Here is a 26,115-nt window from a genome sequence, read left to right as displayed (position 1 = left end):
TTTCCCTGCTTGTATTTCCTGTTCGAATTGCTACTGTGATGTAGTGTTTTTCCTTTTCTTTTTTATGTATTTTAAATCTTTATTAAAGTGATTTGCTTTAAAAATAATCCTTTTCTTGGATCTCTGAACCATTACCCATCTGAAAGTTTTTTCAGACTTCTAAGATAGAATTTCGGTATACTGGTTTTTATGCACATTGGATGAGTTTGATAATTATAATTGTCTTGTTGCTTTTAGGGGTTCAGGTAAGAAGATGTCAGCTTTTACTCCAAGGAAAAGGAAGCAGAATTCTTTGAACTGTGACAGGTGAGTCTCATCCTATGGGTAGAAATTCAGAAAAGAATTCACCTTTGGGCTTTCTTACCTTCTCTTAAAATTTCCATCCTTTCACTGGCCTACTCCTTGTGGCTATAGTAATATTTTATATTCTAATTCTAGTCTGGAAATACTGTAAGCTTTTATAATTAACTAGAGCTCCGGTGCACAAAGTTCGGCACTCGAGGAGTCCCTCAGCCTGGCCTGTGCCCTCTTGCAGTCAGGAGCCCTCGGGGGATGTCCAACTACCGGCTTAGGCCTGCTCTCTTCGGGGAGTGGGCTTCAGCCAGCAGTCAGACATCCTTAGCACTGCCACGGAGGTGGGAGTCTCCCGCCACTGCCGCTGCACTTGCCAGCTGTGAGCCTGGCTCAGGGCTTCTGGCTGAGCGGTGCTCTCCCTGTGGGAACGCACTGACCACCAGGGAGCAGTTCCTGCATTGAGCATCTGCCCCCTGGTGGTCTGCGTGTCATAGCGACCGGTCATCCCACTGTTCGGTCGATTTGCATATTAGCCTTTTATTGTATAGGATTATTTAATGCTTTTGCCAAGGAATCAGAGAAAGAACTGTTTCTCTGTGGCTTTGAAATGTATGTCAAATCTTTCATTATCTTGCTCCTTTCTACTCTCTTATGTAATACTTAACATAGCGTTTTGCATACAATAGATACTTGTTTATAAGCAATCCTACTTAGTACTTACTACATGTCATACCATATATAAATTACTCCCCACAGAACAGGCCCTAATTACATAGAATTAATCATTTTAGGGCACTTGTAGCCACTCAAGCAAAGTATATGGGCTATAATTTGTATATGGCCAGGACTTTGAAAAAGGTTTTAAAACACTCACTTATCTCAAAGCTTCTTTGTAAACTGTTTTCACAAACACTGTCTTTTGAAAAATATTTGAATGCTTTGTTTGGTAAAAACAATTTGAGAATCCTACTGTTAAAACTAATAAATAATGTGTGTGAATGGATGTTTGGTGGAGAGGGTGTATTGTTTTGTAGTGTGACCATTGGGTAGAATTGTTTATTACTTAGCGGTAGATTGGCATAAAAAATTGAAGCAAAATAACAGTTCTTATCAATGGACTTTGTTTTTTTTTCATAGCCTATTATCTGACATTCCATCAAAGAAATTAATTTTGGATTTTACTGAAAATATATTTTCATCACCTAATAAAAAATACATTTGCCAAAGTAATGAAGAAAATGTGCATTGCTCTCAACAAGGCCATTTCACTTCAAGTCTGCTCAAAACAACTAAAAAAGATAGATTACCATCAGCAAATCAAGGTTCACCTTTTAAATCTTGTGTGTCTACTGTATCCTTTTACAACAAAAATACTAGTAAGTGTTACCTCAATCCATTGGAGAGAAAGATGATAAAAGAGAGTAGATCCATTTGTCTAAAAACTAATAATGAAGATACATCTTTTCCCAGTGTGACAGAAAAAAAGCAAGAAAAACCAATCTGCTCCAAGAAGATGAAGAAAAAACCACAGAAGAGTTTAACTGCTAAGTGTCAACCAAGTTATAAGTGCAACAAGCCTGTATCAAAGAATTCTAAAAATTCCAAGCAAAATCGAGTGGCCTACAAACCAATTGTAGAGAAAGAGAATAGTTGTTATTCAGCTGAAAATAATTTAAATGCTCCTCGAGTTCTAAGCCAAAAAGTCAAACCACAAGTAACACTCCAGGGTGGAGCAGCATTTTTTGTTAGGAAAAAATCCTCTCTTAGAAAATTGTCTCTGGAAAACAAGCCATTACTGGGACTCAACCAAGAGAATAAATCAGAAGTGATTAAAGATTCTGATGTAGAGACTGTCAATGAAAGAAAAAGTTTTGAGACAAGGCAAGTGCCAAAGTGCTTGTTGCTAGAAAAGGAACTGAACATTGAGCTGCTGGGTATAAGAAATAAAAATGAAGAGAAATTAATAAAGGTAAAGAAAGCTAAACATTTTAAAAACTAACAAAACTATATACATATAACAAAACTTCAGTATACATTCTATATATGTAACATAATTGAACAAAATGTTATTTTCTTTGCAGTCTGGAGGACTGCTTTTATGAAACCAAATAGTATAGTTTAATCACTAAAGAATTTAGAGGCAGGATGGAAAGATAGGACCTTTCTCCCTTTTTGGCTTAAGGAAGCCTACCAACATTTCCTTGGCATTAAGGTATACATTTTATTAAATTTCCTCATGATGAAACTAAAGTCCAGAGAAGCTTAACATCTTTTATTTGATAGTGTTTTTAGAAAGTAGAAATAACAAAATTCATGTAGTAGGTTTCTAGAGTGTGAGCATATGGTTTTTTTAGTTTATTATTTAAAGTACTAGATTCTAGAAAATTTAGAGATCACAGAAGATGATCTCTTGGAGATGGTCACTGTTAACATACAGCTAGTTGGATTTTTGTTTATTTTATGTAGTATGTTTTCATGGATGCCATTCTATGCTTTTTGATCTTGCTCATAAATTTAACACTGCTAGCCCAGACTAGTGTTGTCTGATAGAAATAGAATACCAGCTGCATGTAATTTAAAATTTTTTATGGCCACATTAAAAAGTTTTTTTAAAAAATGTTTAGCCTAATATATATAGGTATGTGTATATATATATATTTTTAATATATTTTTATTGATTTATATATAGGTATGTGTATATATATTTTTTTAAAATATATTTTTATTGATTTTAGAGAGGAAGGGAGAGGAAGAAAGGGATAGAAACATTAATGATGAGAATCATTGATTGGCTGCCTCCTGCACACCCACTTTTGGGGATCAAGCCCGCAACCCAGGCACCCTGATCTGGTTCATAGGTCGACGCTCAACCACTGAGCCACAACAGCCAGGCCAAAAACCTATATCTTGATGGGGGTTTTGAGTTTAAGTTACATAGGTATATAAGTTTATCAAAACTCATCAAACTGTATACTTTATATCTGTGCACTTCACTGTATATAAACTGCCTAAATTTTTAAAAATTGGGGGGGCCGTTCAAACTAAAATTAATTCTCAATCCAGCAAAACAGTGGAGCACCCAGTCATCTCCTAGTTAGTATTCTCTATATCTGTTTGGTAGAGTGACATGACAAATTCTCTGAATGCTCTTTTCTGCTTTATTTTCTGAGCATCATTTTAAGGGGCTGGATATTGGATTCTGTCTAGTTGTCATCAGTCTGAGAAGCTGCACTTTTATGCATCTTAAATTTGTGGAACTAGGCTCTCCTCTCTTAGGATTTTGCTAAATACCCACTACTAGTATTCATTTCTACTAGCTAGGGGTGAATACTGCTTTACTTATTGGGTTAAAACCTTTCCCCAACTCATTATGGAGCCCTACAAAATGGCAAATTGGTGGATTGTCCCATCTCTACTGTGATATTATGGTCTTGTAAAGCAGTTCTACTTCAAGCAAAAGTTTTTTTCCTTTTCCCCAAAGTATATATTTTCTAAGTCTCACCAAACTATAGTGTTAGTAAAATTTGTCAGAATTTTTTTCTAATTTGCTTTTTCCACTTACCAGCTCCTGCCCAAAAAGTGGAGTTAGAAGCCTCCCCAACTACTCCAGAATGTTCTTTTTCTTTCTTTTGCTGCCTGTTTTTAAACCTTATGACAAAAGGTCCCTTTCCAGTTTGGTGGCTACTGGGGAAATTTGCCATTTTCACTAATTTTTTTGTTGTTGTTCAATTACAGAAAGGATGTTCAATAAGCTTAAGTCTGCCATCTTTATCAGAATTATAATACATTTTTTGATAGGATGACAAATTACAGACTTGTCTTTTAACTATTTTTTAAAAAATTGATTTTAGAGAGAGAGAGGGAGGGAGAGAAACATCATTGAGAGAGAAAATATCAATTGGCTACCTCCTGCATGCCCCCAACCTGGGCATGTGCTCTGACTGGGAATCCAGCTGGCAACCTCTCAGTGCATGGAATGATGCTCAACTAACTGAGCCACACCGGCCCAGGCCACACTGTCTTTTAAAAGGTTATGTAGCCCTGACCGGTTTGGCTCAGTGGATGGAGCGTCGGCCTGCGGACCGAGGGGTCCCGGGTTCGGTTCCGGTCAGGGGCATGTACCTTGGTTGCGGGCATGTCCCCAGTGGGGGGTGTGCAGGAGGCAGCTGATTGATGTTCCTCTCTCATCGATGTTTCTGGCTCTCTATCCCTCTCCCTTCCTTGCTGTAAAAAATCAATAAAACATAAAAAAAAATAAAAGGTTATGTACACTTAGTAAGTATACAGGAAATTCTCCTTAAAATAGGATGAAAATTGAGAATTTAAAATCATGTTATAAAGTAATTCATAATAAACTAGATATTTTGTTTTAGAAACAGATCTATTGGAATTCATTCACTAAGTGGAAAATGATTAAGAATTACAGGTTTTCTTAAATTTTACCTATTCATTAGCTCCAGGATTCATCAAGTGGAGTAGTTTCTTCAAGGGAGTATAAACCTGAAGAAAATAAGTGTTATTCTTCAGGAGATTCTCACAGTGAAAACAAGGCAGGTAAGAGAAAACGTCTCTTCTCAAAATGAGTTTCTTAACTAGTGATAATACTTCATTACATGTATCAATATAAAATCATATACAATAATGTTTTGTTTTTATATATATATATCAGTATGTGTGCCTGCGTTTGTATCTTTGTGTTTATTTTGGTGACACTATTTTGTGTGATAAGCAATGCAGTGCATTTTGTTTGGGGGTTTGTTTGTTGTTTTGTTTTCTAATGCAGTGCATTTTTAAAAGGAGGAGACAAGAAGGCCTTAAGACTGGAACTTAAGACAAAATATTGATGTTTAATTGTTCTATGGCAGGGGTGGGCAACCCCTGGCACGCGTGCCAAACATGGCATGCCAGTAACTTTTGCTGGCACGTGAAACCCTCTCTTATAATCTTCCATTTACAGTTTTTTTCTTAATATCGACTTTTTTATTTTTCAGATAAATTCAGTGTAGGTGCATCTTAGATAAATAAATAATTTTACATAACATGTATACATTAAAAAATAAATGTATTTTTCATCATCATATACTGTGTTTTTGTCGCTCGAATAAATTTTATTATTTCTTCAAGGTTCTTCACATACGTACACCTTAAGAGATATCAAGTAGGTGTAACATGTTCTCAAAAAATTAGGGTTGGCACGCAGAAGAATTTTGAGTCAGAGATTTTGCTGGTTTTGGCACGCACTCACAAAAAGGTTGCCCACCCCTGGTCTATGGGATGTGGCCCAGTTACTTTAAACACTCTAGAGCTAGGTGTTCTCATACCTACCCTACCTATCTTTTACCCTGTTAAATAATAGGAAAGACTAAAAACAATTTATGTTATAGATTTGATCAAAGCCCAGATATAAGTGGAATTTACTAAGCCATGGAAAGGACACTGAATCGAGCATCAGGAACCTTAAGATTTTATCTAGATCTGCCACTAATTAACTGTGTGATCTAGAGAAGAGATTTTTAAAGTAAGGGGTTAGTTGTAATTTGTAAATTTCTCTTCATTCTGAAATTCTGTTATTAACTTATGGTGTCATTGTTCAATTAAATAGTGTTTACTAAACTATGAATTTATACAGGTTAATTAACATTCTATTTACAGATTCTTGATAACTTTACTTCATTGGTTATATCTATAAATTTGGGGAATTAAATTCTAGGAGTAGACATACTGACTATATGGTGAGAAACTAACTCATAGGAAGAAAACAAAAAAAATATAAAAACTAAAAGCATAATCTGGAACAATAACCCTTATAAGGATCTAATTTCATTTATATATAAACTTTAGGCCCAGTGCACGGATTCTTGCACCGGTGGGGTCCCTCAGCCTGGCCTGTGGGGATTGGGCTGAAACCAGCTCTCCAACATCCCCTGAGGGATCCCGGATTATGAGAGGGCGCAGGCCAGGCGGCCGTCACGCCCAGTCCCGATCAGCTGGACCCCAGCAGCAAGCTAACCTACCAGTCGGAGTGTCTACCCCCTGTTGGTCAGTGTGCATCATAGCGACTGGTCGAATGGTGGAATGGTCAGACACTTAGCATATTAGGCTTTTATTATATAGGATATAATTTTATAAATACCTATTTCTATAAATATTTGTATATAATGATTGTTCCTAATGGTAATAGCTAATATTACTGGATGCTGAATATGTACCAGGTAGTGCTAAGTATTTAGTATGCACTATGTTTTATCAAGGTTGTGTTATCACTGATACAATGGAACATGTAACAGAAAAATAATGGCTTTCTATTTACAGTAGTTATAAAATTTTTTTGTGTTTATTTCCCATATATATCTTTATTGAACTGTCTATTCAGATCTTTTGCCCATTTTGAATTGGACTATTTTCTTATTGTTGAGTTGTAAGAGGTTTTTTTTTGTATTCTGGATACAAGTCCTCGATCAGAAATAGGATTTTCTCCCAGTCTGTGGCTTGTCCTTTCATTTTCTTAAATAATATTTTGCAGAGCAAAATGTTTAAATTTTATAAATTCCAACTTAATTTTTCTTTCATCTATTGTGTTTTTGTGTAAAAACTTAGCACTAAACCCAGGTTCATGCAGATTTTTCTCTTATGTTTTCTTCTAGAAGTTTTATAGTTTCACATTTTACACTTAAATATGTGATCCATTTTGAGCATGGGTATACTAGTACAGTGGGGCCTTGACTTACGAGTTTAATTCGTTCCAAGACCGAGCTCGTTAAGGATCTCATTAAGGAGCTCATTAACTCAAATTACTTGTCCAACTCAAAGCAAAAAATCGGCCGAGAGACAGCTGGTATCTCAAAAAACTCGTTAGTCAGGACACTCGTAAGTCAAGGCCCCACTGTATATGTAAGTATAGTCATTCTTTTGCATATGGATGTTCAATTGTTCCAGCATTTGTTGACGATCCTTTCTCCATTAAAGTACCTTTGTCTTTTTGTAAGAAATCAGTTGATTTTATTTGCATAGGTCTGTTTTTAGGCTCTCTATTTTGCTCCATTGATCTATTTGTCTATCTTTTTGCCAATATCATACTGTCTTGATTGCTCTTACATCTTAACTTTAAGTAATGTATTTTGGTTTTATAAGCCTTTAAAATCTTAAGATATAAAGCTTTGCGTTTATTTTGTAATACAAATCACCTGTGCTCTACCTACTCATCCCTCCTCCCTCTTTAGAGTTTGCCTGGGATCTGGATCTGCCCTGTGTGTGTATTCCCATTCAAATATCATGGGACATAGTATTAAGGGCCTAGCATAAAAATAGTATTTTAACTTATTTACCAGGTAAACTACTTTTTTTAAAACCATAGATATTTAAATGAAATTAAACTTAAGGAAGATGAACCATGTTTATCTTAAGACTTTATGACTCTGAGACACCCTCTAAGTTCCATAGTTTGAAACATATAGATCCAGGATCTATCATGCATGAGTGGCTGAGAAAGGCTGGGAAAATACAGGTAGGGGCTGGTACATTAAGGACATTTCTTGCTGTGTATAGGAGTTTGGATATTTTCCTCAGAGAGTCGCTGAAATGTTTTCAGCAGATCTTGTTTTAGAATGGACTTTGATGATGGAACAGGGACAGGATTAAAATGGGGAATAAATAATATGATAACTGACATTGAGGCTAGTGCAGTAGACTGGGTTCAAGATCTTGAGGACTTGAATTAAGCCAATGAAATAGAAAAGGACAGGAGAGAACAGGTTTTAAGTGTTATCAAAAGGATCAACTACCCTGTGACTAAAAGGATGTGAAAAGTGGGCAAGAGGGAGCTGCCAAAGATGATTCCAAATTTCCTAGTTTGAACACTTAGAGGAATAGTGTTCCTTCACTGATAACAAAGTTGGAGAATGCAGGAGATTTTTCACAACATAAATAGTGATGTCAAGCAAATTGAAATTCTTATCTTAAAAAAAAGTTTTTATATGCTTTAAAAATATATTTTAAAATACTATTACATTTCTTTTTTTATTTTTTTTTATTTTTTAAATCTTTATTGTTCAGATTACATTTGTTCCTCTTTTTTTTTTCCCCCATAACTCCCCTCCTCCCAGTTCCCACCCCACCCTCCGCCCTCACTCCCCACCCACTGTCCTCATCCATAGGTGCACGATTTTTGTCCAGTTTCTTCCCGCATCTCCCATTCCCCTTTCCCCGCCAAGAATAGTCAGTCCATTCCCTTTCTATGTCCCTGATTCATTATAATCACCAGTTCATTCTGTACATCAGATTATTTATTCACTTGATTCTTAGATTCACTTGTTGATAGATGCATGTTTGTTGTTCACAATTTGTATCTTTACCTTTTTCTTCTTCCTCTTCTTAAAGGATACCTTTCAGCATTTCGTATAATACTGGTTTAGTGGTGATGAACTCCTTTAGCTTTTCCTTATCTGTGAAGCTCTTTATCTGACCTTCAATTCTGAATGATAGCTTTGCTGGATAAAGTATTCTTGGTTGTAGGTTCTTGGTATTCAGCACTTTGAATATTTCTTGCCATTCCCTTCTGGCCTGCAAAGTTTCTGTTGAGAAATCAGCTGACAGTCGTATGGGTATTCCCTTGTAGGTAATTGAGTCTCTTTCTCTTGCTGCTTTTAAGATTCTCTCTTTGTCTTTTGCTCTTGGCATTTTAATTATGATGTGTCTTGGTGTGGTCCTCTTTGGATTCCTTTTGTTTGGGGTTCTCTGCGCTTCTTGGACCTGTAAGTCCATTTCTTTCACCAGGTGGGGGAAGTTTTCTGCCATTATTTCTTCAAATAGGTTTTCAATATCTTGCTGTCTCTCATCTTCTGGCACCCCAATTATTCTGATGTTTGTACGCTTGAAGCTGTCCCAGAGGCTCCTTACACTATCTTCGTATTTTCGGATTCTTTTTTCATTTTGCTTTTCCGGTTGGGTGTTTTTTGCTTCTTCGCATTTCAAATCTTTGGCTTGATTCTTGCGCTCCTCTGGTCTGCTATTGGGTGTCTGTATAATATTCTTTATTTCAGTCCGTGTATGCTTAATTTCTAGTTGGTTCTTTATCATAGCATCGAGGGTCTCATTAGTTTTCGTGACTCTCTCCTCAAGTTTATTGACAGCTTCTAGCACATTTTTGCAAGCCCTCAAAATTGCGATTTTTAGCTCTATATCCTCCATTTCTGTCATGTTTTTTTGTCTCCGCATTTTTTATGCTTTCTTGGTGCACCCCCTAGTGGTCTTTGTGCGCAGTCTTGTTCTAGTTGAGCCTTGATTGTTGTAGTTAATACTAGAGGGATTTGACCACCAGGCCGACTGGCTGTGTGAATCAGCTGTGTCTGCCGCGGAAAACTTCTGTCCTCTGGGGAGGTGCTAATCTAGCCTTTGCCTGAGGCTATCCGGCAAATGGCTCTGCGCAGGGCTTGGGCGGGGCGGGCTCAACAGGGCGGGCGGAGGGAGCCGTTATGGTGCCCTCAGTCCTGTTCCCAGAGGCTCTGCTTCTCAGAACCCCCGGAACCGCTGCAAACCTCGGAGGGAAAGCTGCCTTCCAACTGATGCCAGACACTCCCGCTTCTCCCGTTTGGGTCCGAGTCCCCAGCGATTCGCCCGTATCTGGAGCTCAGAGTCTGAGACTCCCCCCTGACCGAAAACGACAACCGCGCTCTCAGCCACCAGCCCGCTTTGCGCGCGCACCTCCGCACCTGAGTTTTTTCCACACTGCGCCTCCTCTGAGCCTCGGTGTGCTGTTATTTTTCCTTCTAGTTGAAGAGTCTCTCCTCAGCCAGCCTTCCTGTGGTTCTGGGTGATGTCCGTTCCGTCTTTTAGTTGTATTTTTGAAGTGGTTGTTTGCGGCAGCAGTCTCCGGTGTTTACCTATGCCGCCATCTTGGTCTCTCTCGTAAAATATAATTCTTACAATAGGTTTGTGAAGTCACTGTGAAAGCCATTCTAATACAATGATCACAAAACAGTTTGGCTTAGCTTAAAGCATTAGACATTTTTTTTCCCCAGTGTTTCCTTATCAGGTGTTTTTTCTGTCTGAATCTCTTGCTTTAGGCACTTGGTTTGTTTCCTTGCCTATTTTCTCTTACCTCTACTCTAAGGCAAGTGTTACCAACTCAAATGCCTGCAGAGCCAGCCAGGCTGGGTGGAGACTGGAGCCAAGTGGAGAATGCATGCCCATCTAAAAGAGCATGTGCTGTGTAGATTGATCTAGTAGGTTCTTTGAAGAAATAGAGGTCTAGAGAGCTTATAAGTGTCTCTTACAATGCTGGAAATATATATTTCCAAATGAAACCTCTAGATTTTTAAAATATTGGTAGCTCATCCAAAGCTTTCAACACCATGGGAGTCATTCAAAACATATCTGCTAGCTGACTTTAGCCTGTGGCGGGGGCTTCAATCTGCAACCTCTAACATTGTTTCCTAATGGGAAAAAGTTTCCTCAACATCTAGGAATTTGAGAACAAGTGCATGTATTAGCCTCAACCACTGCCCAAGTAAAAAGATGTTTATATGCTGATGGCTAACTTCCTGTGGACCTACCTGTAAGCTTTAATATTAGAGCGTACTTATTTGTGTGGTATTCCAGGAATTTCTATAGACCTTAAATATTCTAAGGCTTGATAAAGCAAACAAAAGATTATTTTTTACAAGTGAAATCAAGTTACTAAGGGATCCTGCATATGTACATCTGATACAATAGATGAAAGTTCCTTGTGTTTGTAGTTATAAGATGAGGATTTGAGTTCCCACCATTCTTTACTAGTTACTTTACCCTGAGTAAATTACCAATCCTCTCTGAGTGGTTCTGAGGTTTCTCATTGTTTCTGGTATTATTATTTTATCAAGTTATTGTCTATAAAAAGCACTAAAAATTGTCAGGTGCTCTGCAGATTAAATAATGTTTATCAACTTTCTATTTTAAGATCTCTAGTTGGAGAGCAGTCTTCTGTGGCATCCATCACACCTACTAACTTTTTGAAACAGACCAATACACAGAAAAGTATTAATGCCAGAGATGCAAACAAAGAAACGAAAAACCAGCTCATCATTGTGAGTAGATTCAAAACAAAGCCCCTCCTGTACGTATAGAACCTGTTGTCTTAGCATAGTTAATATGGGTTATAGATATTCTGAGTTTGTAAATGCCAGCTTTGTTGTAGTGGCAGCACTTAAAGCTAGTCAAGTATATTTTCAAATTGATAGTGTTGGGCGAAGCTAGTAATTTAGCAGAATGCTGATGAATGAGTTGTCTTCAGATTAGGAAGATTATTGTTGATGAGCAAAAGATTTAATGAAAATAGCTACATTGTATTAGACCTGGGTTTGGCAAATTGTGACCATGGGCCAAATCTGGACCATGGCCTTTGAGCTTAAAATGGCTTTTACATTTTTAAAAGGTTGGGGAAAGGAGAAGAATATGTGACAAGTCATGTGTGCTTTATAAAGCGTAAAATATTTACTATCTGGTTCTTTGCAAAAAAGTTTGCCAGCTCCTGTATTAGACTTTTCAGAACCTAGTATTTTCAGTAGCATTAAGCAAGGCTTTATTAGATAGAATGCAGATTCATTAATGAGCCATGACATTGAATATTCCTGACTTCCCTATATATTTGTTAATTTATCTGTGCTTTCCCTTAACTATTATGTATTATATTTATTTTTATCAACTCCTGGGGCAAAGGATTTTTATATTCCTAAACACGTAAGGAAAAAAATACATAATGAATATAGAAGTCCTAAAATTTTTGCCCTTCCTCTTTGAAATAAGGCTTTTAGGTCCCTATTTAAGAGCTTAATAAAGAAGTTTCCATTCATCTTAGCTATAAATTTTATGATTTAATCTTTTGCTTCTTAGAACTATGGATCTATCTAGCTAAAGAATCTTGAGTTTTTTTTAATTCTTTTTTTTTCTTTCGTTTGAATCTTGATTTTAAAAAATATATATATTTTTATTGATTTCAGAGAGGAAGGAAAAGGGAGGAAGAGAGAGAAACATCAATGATGAGAGAGAATCATTGATCATCTGCCTCCTGCACGCCCCGCACTGGTGTTCGAGCCTGCATTCCAGGCATGTACCCTGACCAGGAATCGAACCGTGATCTCCTGGTTCATAGGTTGATGCTCAACCACTGAGCCACGCCAGCCGGGAGATTTTTTTTTTTTCACACTGTCCATTCCAAGAGATAATTCCATTTCTTTTATTAATTTACTACAGCCCAGTGCACATATTTGTGCACCTTGAAAGGAACTGTGGGTGGTGAGGCTGTGGTGGGCACAGGGGCAGGTCTTGGCCCATCCTCTACGCCCTGGCCCGGCCCCTCCCACCACGGCCCCTGGTCCCGTCTGCCAGCAGCCCCCTCCGCTCACACCCTCTGACGGCACAGAGAGCTATTGGGGTCAGCGCCATCAGCGGGTGCAAGTGGCGGCTGCTGGCCCCGATTGCCCCTCAGGAGCAGGGGGTGGTGGAGAAGCCCTAAGGGGCAATCGGGGCCAGCAGCCGTTGTTTTTTATTCTGGGCCAGCTTTAGCTCTGAGGCCTCGCTGCTGAAAACATCGATACAATGTTGCGGTCTGGCTGGCTTTCAGTCCGGCTGGTTTCTGGGGTTTTGTTTAGCTTCTTATTTGCAACATAGTACATAGTTGCTTAGAGTTGCAGCTGAGAGGCCGGCAAGTGAGGCGGGGAACGTTGGAGTCTGCAGCAAGCAAGCCTTGTGCTCGCTTCAGTGCCTGGCTGCCGGCCGCCATCTTGGCTGACAGTTAATTTGAATATACTCACTGATTAGCCAATGAAAAGGGTAGCGGTCGTACGCTAATTACCATGTTTCTCTTTTATTAGTGTAGATAGATTGCATTTTAAGGTCTTTTTCATTTTGTTTGGTGCAAGTGAGGAGGATATTATAACCAAACTTTCACTTAATATTTCACTTGTGCTAGCATAAAAGAAAAATAAGGAAGAAATTGAATGAGTGATTACATGTATTAAACGTAGATCTATTTGTGATATATTTAGATGTGGCCTCCCCCTTCATTAACAGGACGCAGGTCAGAAACATTTTGGAGCCACCATGTGTAAGTCCTGTGGCATGATCTATACTGCCTCCAACCCTGAAGATGAACTGCAGCATGTTCAGCATCACCACAGATTTCTGGAGGGAATCAAATACACAGTAAGTCAAAAAATAGTCTTTCAATTTGTTCTAAAAGTGAAAGTGCCTTAAAAGATATATATATATTTTTTTGCTTAAATATTGAAACATCTGTATATCCATAAATATTTCATCATCAACTGCAGTTTTGTTGTTCTTAATATTTTAGGCTGACAGTATTTAAAAGTTAACACAGATTTCTGGAGGGAATCAAATACACAGTAAGTCAAAAAATAGTCTTTCAATTTGTTCTAAAAGTGAAAGTGCCTTAAAAGATATATATATATTTTTTTGCTTAAATATTGAAACATCTGTATATCCATAAATATTTCATCATCAACTGCAGTTTTGTTGTTCTTAATATTTGAGGCTGACAGTATTTAAAAGTTAACATTTTTTTTTTTTTAAAGTGCCATTTTTAACTATCCTACTATAAGAGAAGTATTGTTCTAGGTTAAGTGAATACCCTGTATTCTTATCTCTAGCTTTCTGAACAGGGCTGAACAGTCAACAAAATTAAAAGACTTGAGGATCGTCGTCCCACTCCCCACAACCACCACCACCATTTTAATTTCTTCTTTATAGATAACCTTAGAAAACAGCTTTTTTATGACTTATCCAGGATTTTTCTTTTCTGAGAGAAGTTTCTTTATCAAGCAATCAAGCAACTTTGTAGTCCAAATACATCCTATTTTGGGCCTTATCTTTATGATTGATCCTGCTACTCAAATCATCCTTCCCTCCACCGCCCCTCCCTGCCACCCCCCCGGTTTTTATTGCTGTAGTTCATACCTTCATAATATTTTTAGCCTGGTTTATTATCCTATCCCTCCCCCACTTTCCCACTCCTAATAATTTATTCTTTTCCAAGTTAGTAGGTATGATGGATCCTACACATTCCTATGAGGAGCACTTATTTGACTTTGCCTTGTTTCATAATAGATTACGTATATACATATCTCCCAGTAGGATGTCATCCCCTTGAGAACAAGCACTTTGTTTGGGGCATCTTTTATTTCCCTTCCCCCGTTGTTGTTTTTTTGTACGATTTTGTTCTTTCTTTTAAAATATCATTTACTCTTCTTTTTGTCTTCTCCAGGGCTGGAAAAGAGAACGTGTAGTAGCAGAGTTTTGGGATGGGAAAATTGTGTTGGTCCTGCCACATGATCCAAGTTATGCTATCAAAAAGGTATGGAACATTAGCTTTTTTTTTTTTTTTTAATATATTTTATTGATTTTTTACAGAGAGGAAGGGAGAGAGACAGAGAGTCAGAAACATAGATGAGAGAGAAACACCGATCAGCTGCCTCCTGCACATCTCCTACTGGGGATGTGCCCGCAACCCAGGTACATGCCCTTGACCGGAATCGAACCTGGGACCTTTCAGTCCGCAGACCGATGCTCTATCCACTGAGCCAAACCGGTTTCGGCGGAACATTAGCTTTTTAATTGTTCTCCCATTTCCTCCGTTTCCCCCACCAAGAAATCACATATGTTGAAGTATGAACTACTTTTGTTGATAGATAATCCACTTTGGTACACATGTAAGGATGATTTTCATACTAGTTCATACAAAACTAGCCTCAGAATTACAAGTAAAGGAATGGCAGTTAGAGATTAAAGACAATAGCCCTAACCAGTTTGACTCAGTGGATGTTATGTCAGCCCGCAGATTGAAGGGTCCTGTGTTTGATTCCAGTCAAGGGCACATAACTCGGTTGCAGGCTCATCCCTGGCCCTTGTCGGGGTGAGTGCAGAGGCAACCAATGGATGACACATCGATGTTTCTCTCTGTCTTGCCTCCTCCCTTCCACTCTCTAAAAATCAATGGAAAAATATCCTCGGGTGAGGACTAACAACAACAAAAAAAGACAACTTTACCTTTACCTTCCACTTGTGAAAAACATAAACTTATTGAGAGATGAATGGCCCCAGAGTCTATTTCTTATGTTAGCTTTGCCTCTGTTTCTTGGGCTAGATGTTTAGCCCCAGTGAACAATGAATAAAACTGAAACAAAATCTGTTTTGGCACTTCCTACTTTTTCTCCCTCCCAGGAGTCTGGATTTCTTTCTCCTGAAAGTGATCTTTAAAATAGGTTTTTAGAAACCTGTTGTTTCCAAAGTAGCAGATACATGCATCAATAATAAAATGATGGGGGGGGGGCTTGTAAATTTAGGAAATAGAGATAAAATAGGCTAAAATGATAGTAATCATAAATTTTGTATATATAATTACATATAGTTTCATTATAATTTTTAAAACATATTCTCCTCTTTTGATTTTTTATGTCATTAGGCAGAAGAAGTGCAAGAACTTGTCGATAATGAGTTGGGCTTTCAGCAAGTTGTTCCCAGATGTCCAAACAAAACCAAAACATTTCTCTTTATATCTGATGAAAAGAAAGTAGTTGGGTGTTTAATTGCAGAGCCCATCCAACAGGTATGTTATAAGTCTTTTAAATTATTGGCATAATTTGTGACCAAAATAAAGTAGTTAGGAAAAGCCTCAGTAAGTCTCAAGCATTTAAGACTACTACCATAAATAACATTTTTTCCTACTAAAACATTTTTGACCATATGAATAATTAAAGTTATTTATTTCTGTTAATATTTGATATTTTGCTCTATATAAACAGGGTAAGTCAATCTTATGTTCATGTAGTCATTTCTATACCCGGCCTTTAAACTATGGTGATTCAGAGCCCAGTTATTGAATATTGGCTTATTGCAAAAGTCATGATTTGTCCCTTGACTAGAATCTATTTTAGGTACTAATTAGCAATGTTCTAGAAAAGGTGTTGGCAAACTTGCCTGTAGGCCAAATATGGCTGCCACCTACTTTTATAAATAAAGTTTTATTGGAACATAACCATGCTCATTCATTTCTATATTATCTGTGGTTGCTTTTTTGCTACAATGGCAGGGTAGAATGGGTGCAAAGAGCCTAAAATATAATTTGGCCCCTCACAGGAAAAAGTTCTCAACCCTTATTCTATAACTAGAGGCCTAGTGCACAAAATTTGTGCATGGGTACAGTCCCTAGGCCTGGCCTGTGATCAGAGCCATATTCTCCAGCTGCCGGCAGGTGATCAGAACCTGCCAGCCAGGGGAAGGAACCGAAAGGTTGGCTGGCAGGCCCCCATTGGGTGATCAGGGCCTACAGGCTGAGGGCAGCTCCTGCATTGAGCGTCTGCGCCCTGGTGGTCAGGGCGTGTCATAGCGACCGGTTGTTCCGCCGTTTGGTCAATTTGCATATTACCCTTTTATCTACACTAATAAAAGAAAGATGCAAATTGACTGTGCCTTCGCAATGCCCACCAGCCAATCAGGAGTGAGTATGCAAATTAACCCAACAAAGATGGGTTGATTTGCATACGCAGGCGCCGAGCAGCTGGGAGGGACGCTTGCATCATCACCATGGCGATAACGCAGGCGTCCCGCACTGCCCCAGCTGCTCCTGGAGTCTGGGCAGCGTGGGAAGGCGGAAAGGCGGCTCCAGGCCAGAGCAAAGGTGGTGCCAGCAGCCAGGGGAAGGCAGGCCCATTCCTGCACGAATCTTTGTGCATTGGGCCTCTAGTTATATAGAATAGAGAGAGTAGTTTTTGCCTACAAGGAGCTTACAGGGTAATCTTTAGCTAGAGATTTATAGTTGAAATGTGTTCTTACCTGACTGTATCATATTGCACACTTATGTCTCCTTCCTTTTAAAAATACTTATCTCAATACATCTTGAAATGAAACTGGCATAAATTTATCTTATACTTTCTGGTGGAGGGAAAAGCTGGGTATGGTTATAAAGAGGTAGCAAGAGGGAGAATTTGTGATGATGCAATACCTGTATTTTGAGTGTGGTGGTGGTTAAATGAATAATGATAGAAAGTAATGAGTGGTCATGAAAGTATACACATACATAATACCCATATTTTCTTGCTTTTGGGATTGTATCATAGTTATGAAACAGTTTCCTTGGGGAAAACTGTCCTAGTTTTCAACTTCCTGTGAATCTATAATTATTTCCAAATACAAAGTTTTCTTAAAAAACCTTACATGCCGCCCAGCTGGTGTGGTTCAGTGGTTGAGCATCAACCTATGAACCAGGAAGTCATGGTTCAATTCCTGGTCAGGGCACATGCCCGGGGTTGTGGGCTCCATCCCCAGTAGGTGGCATGCAGGAGACAGCTGATCAATATTTCTATTTCCCTCCCCTTTTCTCTCTGAAATCAATAAAAAATATTTTTAAAAAAAAAAATAAACCTTAGCTGCCAACCAAATTTCATAGTCAACATGTAAAAATCTCCTTTGTGTTACCAGTTTTTAAAATATCATATATATAGTTTAGGCTGGAGACAATGAGAGAAGTGTATGTATTTTATGTACTAAAAGTCAGAGTCGGATTTTTTTACTTTTTTTTTTTTAATAAAAGAAGTTTCATAATGGTGTGTAATACACTGGCATGTTAGGAATAGCTCAATACCACTAGTAGTTTTTTCAAGCATTGTGTGGCTAAAAGAACAAGTATTCCATAAATATGAACGAATTTTAACATTTTGGTGAAGGTATAGTAAGGATAATTCTAAATTCTTAAGTTTTGTTTAAGGAATGGTTTTTTAAAAAGAAATGTGAACTAATCTGTATTAACTGTAGATGCTTCGATATATCATTACAGGCCTTCCGTGTCCTGTCTGAACCAACTAGTCCAGAATCCCCAAACTCTAAAGAATGTCATAGGGCTTGGCAATGTTCAAATGTACCAGTACCTGCAGTCTGTGGAATAAGTAGGATCTGGGTCTTCAGATTTAAGAGAAGAAAGCGCATTGCAAGACGACTGGTAGATACGCTCAGGTAAGAAATAAAATAAAATGGATTTAGACCCAGATTAGCTTACCCAGAACCTTTTCTGGCTCATGACCCAAAGAGATGTTGATAAAACACCTCCATATAAATTCTATCCAAATCAGGCTAAGTAAGATAAGTGCTGGCAATGAAAAAAAAATACTCAGTTTAGGCACATTCCAGGTCTAAAACATTCTAACCCAGTGCTTTCAAACTACCTGCAGTGAAGTTTGTTATAGACCAAAACTTTAATAAAAGAAAATAAAGATGAATTGCTAGAAAATTAAATAGAAAAAACAAAAATAAAGGAAAATGCCCTAATTTTAAGAAAATTTTAAAAAGAAAAAATAAAATAAAACGAAGAAAATAGAGGTTTAAAAAAAGAATTACAGGGGTCAACCTGAGAGGGGCAGTGAAGGATTAAAGAAAACAGACAGAGTACAGTTGGGGCCAGGTAGGATCACTGTGCCTAGATGAGGAAACAGTGACAGCCTGTAAGCCGAAGCTTTATTTTATAGTCAGAGCACACAAAGCAAAACAAGGGCAAGATGTTTACAATGTTCTTGTGAATTTCAAATCTGCTTCTTTCCTGTTGTTGCCATTCTCTGAACTCTTTCAAGCCTTGTTTTGACAGCACTTGCTGCACACACTCCCCCCACCCCCACCCGGGGCAGCCCACATCCCTTAGCTACCTAGGACTTCAGGGTTGGACTATAAGGTCAAGCTTACAACCATCGCCTTTTGGCTATAATTGTGCTGGGAGGGCTTTGCCCTCCAAGCTGGGACTTGTATGTGGCTTTGCCACAAGTCAGTCCGAGGCTTGAACCTGTCCAAATGCTGTAGCCGCTCTCCACATTGTACATATCCATTAGTAGTATGTAAGTAATTCTTACTATAACTCATAAGTATAACTAAATGTAAAAGCAAATTAGTAAGACAACCCACAGAATGGGAGAAAATATTTGCAAATAATTTACCTAATAAGGGTCTATTACATCCAGAATAAAAGAACTCCTTTAATCCTATATAATAAAAGGCTAATATGCAAATTAACCTAAAGGCGGAACAACTGGTCGCTATAATGTGCACTGACCACCAGAAGGCAGATGCTCAATGCAGGAGCTGCCCCCTGGTGGTCCGTGCTCTCCCACAGGGAGAGCACCGCTCAGCCAGAAGCCGGGCTCATGGCTGGCAAGTGCAGCAGCGGTGGCAGGAGCCTCTCTCACCTCTGCAGCAGTGCTAAGGACCCCTCGGGGGATGTCTGCCTGGCGGGGGATGTCTGCCTGATGGCGGGGAGCGGGCCTAAGCCAGCAGGCAGACATCCCCTGAGGGGTCCCAGACTGCAAGAGGGCATAGACAGGGCTGAGGGACCACCCCACCCCCCTCTGCCCCCCAGTGCACGAATGTCATGCACCAGGCCTCTAGTACAATAATAAAAAGACATAACCCAATTTAAAAATGGGCAGGATTTCAATAGAAATTTCTTCAAAGAAATACAAATGGCTGATAAACACATGAAAATATGCTCAACATCATTAGCTATCCAAACCAAATCACAAATTAAAACCATAAGATTCCACTTCATATCCACTAGGATGACTAATCATAAAGAGAAAATAAGTGTTGGTGAGGATGTGGAGGAAATTGGAATCTTTGTACTTTGCTCTAGGAATGTAAAATGGTGCAGCAGCTGTGGAATGCAGTCTAGCAGTTTCTCAGAAATAAACTGTTACCATATGACCCAGCAATTGTACAAATAGCTATATATGCAAAAGAAAGGATAAGTCCATACAAAAACTGGTATATGAGTGTTCATAACAGCATTATTCTTAGTAGCCACAAAAGCAAACAACCCAGTTCATGATTAATGGATAAATATAATGTGTTATATCCATACAGTAATATAGTAAGACTAGAGGCCCGATGCACGAAATTCATGCAAGGGGCTCAGCTCACACAGCCCCTGCTGCCTCGGCTTCATCCAGACAGTAGTCTGGACAGTCATTCTGCTCTTCAGTCTAATTAGCATATTAGCTCTTTATTAGATAGGATATTATTTAGCCACAAAAAGAAATGGAGTACAAGACATACTACAATATGGATGAACCTTGAAAACATGCTAACTGAAATAAGTCATAAGAGTCCCCATATTGTATGACTCCACTTAAAGAAAATATCCAGAATAGGCAAATTCATTGATAGAAAGTAGATTGGTAGTTTCCAGGCACTGAGAGACAGGTGAATGGAGAGTGACTGCTAATGGGTACAGGGGTTTTTTGTGGGGGGGTAATGAAAGTGTTCTGGAATTAGATATTGGTGATGGTTGCACAGTTTTGTGACTATTACTAAAAAACAACTGAATTGTATACTTTAAAGGATTGAGTCTTATGGTATATGAATTATATCTCAAAACTAAATTAGTGACTCTCCATTTTAAACTTCGCTGTGTTAATACTGCATATTGATACTTAAAGTTTCTAATGTGACAAATGAGTTTATTTCTTGTTCACATTAATTTACCTAGTTTAGGTTGGATAAGTGAGCTTCACAACACTTCTGTCAGCTTCTATACTTAATAACAGATTACAAACCAGTTACTAACTACACCTTAACCCAGGGGTCCTCAAACTTTTTAAACAGGGGGCCAGTTCACTGTCCCTCAGACTGTTGGAGGGCCGGACTATAGTTTAAAAAAAAACTATGAACAAATTCCTATGCACACTGCACATATCTTATTTTGAAGTAAAAAAACAAAACGGGAACAAATACAATATTTGTATTTGCATGTGGCCTGCGGGCCGTAGTTTGAGGACCCCTGCCTTAACCAAACCAAGAACCACACTTTGAGTAGCACTATTCTAGCCTTTTGAGTTACAGCACCAAAGACAACTGTGGGGATGCAATCTTTGGCCATAATCCTGCCCACCCATAAAGGGGAGCATTGAGAAAAACTGGTGTCTATAGAGATTTTTATTGGGTAGTTAATTATGAAATACCTCTATTTTCTATACTTTATATTAAGAGCTATATAAATTTGACATGAGAAATAGCAGTATCTGAGCTACTTCCAGCAGACAGTAGTCCAGTGCTTCTCAAACTTGAAAGTGCATATGAATCACCTGGGATCTTATTAAAATGCAGGTGTGGTTCAGTAGGTCAGGGTGGGGCCTGAGATTCTGCATTCCTAGTAAGCTCTCAGGTGATGCTGAATGTTGCTGGTCGATAGATCATACTTTGAGTACTAAGGCATCTCTAAGCAATAACAAATGAGAATTAAGTTGCCTTCAAAGGAAAAATAAACACATTCATTTGAGAACGTATCTGTCTTTTCTCACACATCTGAGTTGAAGGTACAAGTAACATAATTGACAGATCATCCTGTATATGAGGAGACTTAGGTTGAATTGTCTCTTGTCTATATAGGCAATCTATACTAATAAAAGGGTAATATACTAATTAGACGGGGAGACCTTCCGGACGTCCTTCAAGACAAAGCCATGGTGGTGGGGCCGAGGCAGAGGCGGTTAGGGGCGATCAGGCCAAGAGGGGAGGGCAGTTGGGGGTGGTGAGGGATGACCAAATGACTGAACAGCAGGCTGTGTGGGGTGACCAGGTCAGCAAGGGGGGGCAGTTGGGGGTGAGCAGGCCAGGGGGGGCAGTTGGGGGCAAGCAGGCTGGCAGGCAGAGTGGTTAGGGGCGAGCAGTTAGGAGCCAGTGGTCCCAGATTTCGAGAAGGATGTCCAACTGCCAGTTTAGGGATCGGGCCTAAACGGGCAGTCGGACATCCCCCAAGGGGTCCCAGATTGGAGAGGGTGCAGGCCAGGTTGAGGGACACCCCTCCCCCCCTGCACAAATTTCATGCACCGGGCTACTAGTTAATCACAAGAGTAGAAAATTATTCCTAGTTATTTTACATAAGAATCACCTGAGGCTCAGATGGGATTATATAGTACAAACTTACATCAATGAGCTAGTATAAGTACAGAGTAAGGATTCAAACCTACAGATGTAATATTTTTTCTATAGCTGATATCACTAATAAAGACAATAAGAACTTTTAATCAAACCAATATTTTGCTTTGGACATTTAGCAATAAACTTTGTATTCAGTTATATAGTAAAGATACCAAAAGCTTGTATCTTAACTTCTAATTGAATCTAATTCTTTAATTTTTTACTTTGAAGTAATTTTAAACTTACAAGAGTAGCAGTAGTTAAAAAGAGCCCCCATATGCCTTTGCCCAGATTCAAGTTTTAACATTTGCTGTACGTTCTTTGTACTTTAGTGTATATTTCTTAGGAACAAGGATATTCTCTTACATAAGCACAGTTCAATGATCAAATTCGGGATATTTAATATGGCTATAATGCTTCTGTCTAAAGTATAGTTCATATTTCAGTCTTGTCATTTGTCTCAAGTGTCCTTTATAGCATTTTTCCCCCTGTGCAGGATCGAATATTGCACTTAAGTCATCATATCTCTTTAGTTCTCATTTTCCTTAACCTGGAACAGTTTAGGCTTTCTTTGTCTTTTATGACATTGAAGAATTTGAAGAGCACAGGCCAATTACTTTATAAACTATCCCTCAATTTTGTTGAATTCTTTCAACCATTTCATCTTATATTACTTTTAATCCTAATTGCGCTCTGGATCAAGGAGATTGCAAGTAAAAATGTGGGATAGTTTTTGCCTTCTTTTTTCCCCAAAAAAATTTTGGTTGCCTCCCAAAATAAACATTGGGGGAGAGAGAGAGTTTTTGCCTTCTTAAAGCTCCAAGTGTCTGGTGTAGTTGAAAAGAATATAGTATTGGTTATTGGTGATGGGTTTCTTTAATTATCTATGGTTTTAATTATGGTGTTTTTTTTCATTAATTACCACCTGAGGATATTTTTCTATTGATTTTTATTTCTTTTATTGATTTCCAAGAGGGAAAGGGAGAGATAGAAACATCAATGATGGGAATAATCATTGATTGGTTGCCTCCTACATGCCCCACATAGGGGACTGAGCCCACAACCCGGACATGTGCCCTACCAGGAATCAAACCATGACCTCCTGGTTTCCTAGGTTGGCAATCAACCACTGAGCCACACTGGCCAGGCTCTATTGATTTTTAGAGAGAGTGGGAAGGGAAAGACAGAGAGAAACGTCAATGTGTGTCACTTGGCTGCCTCCCGTATGTGCCCTTGACTGGAATTGAACCCACAACCCTTTAGTCCAGGGGGCCGACACTAGTCACTGAGCAAAACTGGCTAGAGCTATTGATGGCTTTTAATTAGCAATATTACCTCTTATTAGTTGCTCATTCCTATGCATCATCTAGAGTCAGCTGGTTGGTTTTTATGACTCCCTTTACCTCAGCAGAATTTCTTGTGGACCTCAGCTTTCTCTGTGAAATAGGCTTCCATCTCTAAAATCTAAAGCATTAAGTCATTTTACCACTTACAATGTGGATTTTAATCGAGTATTTAGTTAGATTGAATTTTTGTATTTGGATTGATAAAATAAAGTGTGCTAAAGTTTAATCAAAATTTTAATTTGGTTCCATTGTTAAATTGTCTTTTCCTCTTTTTTCTCTTTCTTTTTTTTTTTTTTTAGGAATCGCTTCATGTTTGGCTGTTTTCTCAGCACTAATGAAATAGCATTTTCTGACCCAACACCAGATGGCAAGTTATTTGCAGCCAAGTACTGCAACACCCCTAATTTCCTTGTATACAATTTTAATAGTTAAAACCAATTCCAACTATAGAATAATTATTATATGGGTGAGTTAAGACAGTTTCTTATCATATAATAACTACTTAGCAAATGTCAAAATAAAAATACTGAACCGCATGCACACACACACAACCTGGCTGTTTTATTCCTTATGAATTGAAAAGTCAGGGATAGATTTCTTGAAAATTATCTGGAGATTCAAAGAAAGGAAAAACCTTTGGATGATGTATACTGACACACTCTGAATCCTTAATTATGAAACTTTGTAGATATAACTGGAAAATTACTTGCCCCTTACATAGGATCACTGACATGTTTTCCATAGAAATGTGACCACTTACATATTATTAAGCACTTTTGAACCAGGATTATCTCATGCTTAATCAGAAGCAAACAGGAAAATTTAAAGACAAATAATTTCCATGCTCAATTTTTAAAAGAAATTCCTGAATTCTGTACACAGAATTCTCACCTTATAGGTAGCAGCTTAGTTGAATATATTCAGAAAGTCTTTAAATTTCTAGTTTGTAATAGGGTAACATGGTAAAGAATAAGATTTTCATGTAGAACAGAATTCTATAGCCTAATGTTTTAATCGTTTTAAAAATCTTTACTCAAAAGAAATTCTCACCAGATTTCATTAAACTTAGTAATTGCACTACTGTCATTTAATTTTTGGTGTATGAATATGTTAATTGTGCTACTTACCTTTAGTGTACTTACTACTGCTAATTGAAATAATCAACAAAATGGATGCCCAATTGGGATTAGATGACTTATATTGTTACATTTAAAAATGTTTGCATGTCTAAAATACATCTTACTTGTTCTGAGATATCTAACAAAATGTATAGTATCAGAACCAAGGTTAGTGAATAAATATACCTAGGTTGATGGGCCAGAGAACATGACATTATGTAGATACACCTAAATGTCTTAATCTCTCTAAAAATCAGTTTTCTAGTATAATTCTTGGGTACTTTGAAAAGCAAAGGATTATTCAGATTGTTGATTCTAAAAAACATTTAATTGCTATCTGGCAATAATACTCTAGGGAAGTAGTTTTCCAGGTTATAACTTTATGTAGAATATGTTCATTACATTCTTTTATTTGCCTGTAAATTAACATGGTTCCAAAATTTAAAGGCTTGGGTTCCAAAAAGAATGTGGAAGTGTTAAATGTGCGTAATTATGCAAACACCTTATTTTCTGCACTGCTGTTTTGTTTTAAATATTTTATTTAAAAATTTTTATTAACATTATTTGCTTGTTCAATGCTTTTACTATGGATCAATTAAAAATTTTTTCAATATTTTCTTTGTCTATTCTCATATAATAGAATGTACTGATTTTCTTAAGTTATTTTTTGTGGCTATAAAAATAGTATATGTTCCCCCTGGCCCAGTAGCTCAGTTGGTTAGAGCATTGCCTCAATATGCCAAGTTTGCGATTTTCCCTGGTCAGGGAACATACAAGAATCAACCAATGAACGCATAAATGAGTGGCACAACAAATTGATGTTTCTCTCTCTCCCTTCCTCTCTCTAAAATCAGTAAGTAAAAAATTTTTAAGTACATGTTTTTACTTGTTTAAGTAAAAAATAACCCAATCATTGAAAATATATCTATCTACACAAAAACTGCACACAAATATTTATAGCAAGCTTTATTCATAATTGTCAAAACTTAGAAGCAACCGAGATGTTCTTTGGTAGATGAACAAAGAGCTACATCCAGACAGTGGACTAAATTCGGCACTAAAAAGAAACCACAAAAAGGCATGGAGTAACCATAAGTGACTATTACCAAGTGAAAGAAGACAGTCTGAGGCTACGTTCTATATGATTCCAACTATATGACATTCTGGACAGGCAAAACTGTGGAGACAGTAAAAATATATGTGGTTGCTCTGGCTGGTTTGGCTCAGTTGGTAGAGCGTTGGCCTGCAGACTGAAGGGTCCCAGGTTCAATTCTGGTCAGGAGCATGCACATTGGTTGTGGGCAAATCCCCAGTGGGGGTGTGCAGGAAGCAGCTGATTGATGTTTCTCTCTCATCGATATTTCTAACTCTTTATCCCTCTCCATTCCTCTCTGTAGAAAATCAATAAAATATAT

At 38.0% G+C, this 26,115-nt stretch overlaps 2 protein-coding genes across 2 annotated transcripts in view; one reads left to right on the top strand and one right to left on the bottom strand.

The window, feature by feature from the left end:
* The first annotated feature begins 237 nt into the window (after positions 1 to 237).
* On the top strand, positions 238 to 25,158 carry ESCO2 (establishment of sister chromatid cohesion N-acetyltransferase 2). The gene is made up of 9 exons (XM_014540071.1): positions 238 to 306; positions 1,432 to 2,263; positions 4,749 to 4,844; positions 11,151 to 11,354; positions 13,339 to 13,470; positions 14,549 to 14,638; positions 15,746 to 15,889; positions 18,116 to 18,291; positions 23,882 to 25,158. The coding sequence occupies exons 1-9, from the start codon at positions 254 to 256 to the stop codon at positions 24,012 to 24,014; spliced, it is 1,860 nt and encodes a 619-aa protein (XP_014395557.1). The 5' UTR covers positions 238 to 253; the 3' UTR covers positions 24,015 to 25,158.
* PBK (PDZ binding kinase) overlaps positions 23,682 to 26,115 on the bottom strand; it is a 29,866-nt gene continuing 27,432 nt past the window's right edge. The window contains exon 8 of the mRNA XM_014540069.1: positions 23,682 to 23,700. The gene's annotated coding sequence lies outside the window, so the exon portion shown is untranslated. The remainder of the gene's footprint in view (positions 23,701 to 26,115) is intronic.

The sequence above is a fragment of the Myotis brandtii genome, unplaced genomic scaffold, assembly GCF_000412655.1.
Source record: "Myotis brandtii unplaced genomic scaffold, ASM41265v1 scaffold236, whole genome shotgun sequence".
In the NCBI taxonomy this organism is placed as follows: Eukaryota; Metazoa; Chordata; class Mammalia; order Chiroptera; family Vespertilionidae; genus Myotis; species Myotis brandtii.
The sequence above is the reverse complement of the archived record's forward strand: the minus strand, read 5'-3'. Positions and strand labels throughout refer to the sequence as shown.

Bases quoted from the DNA above. Each gene is read 5' to 3' on its own strand.
- ESCO2 (XM_014540071.1), top strand. From the start codon at position 254: ATGTCAGCTTTTACTCCAAGGAAAAGGAAGCAGAATTCTTTGAACTGT. The intron at 2,264-4,748 runs GTAAAGAAAGCT...CCTATTCATTAG, and splicing joins ATGAAGAGAAATTAATAAAG to CTCCAGGATTCATCAAGTGG. The intron at 14,639-15,745 runs GTATGGAACATT...TTATGTCATTAG, and splicing joins CAAGTTATGCTATCAAAAAG to GCAGAAGAAGTGCAAGAACT.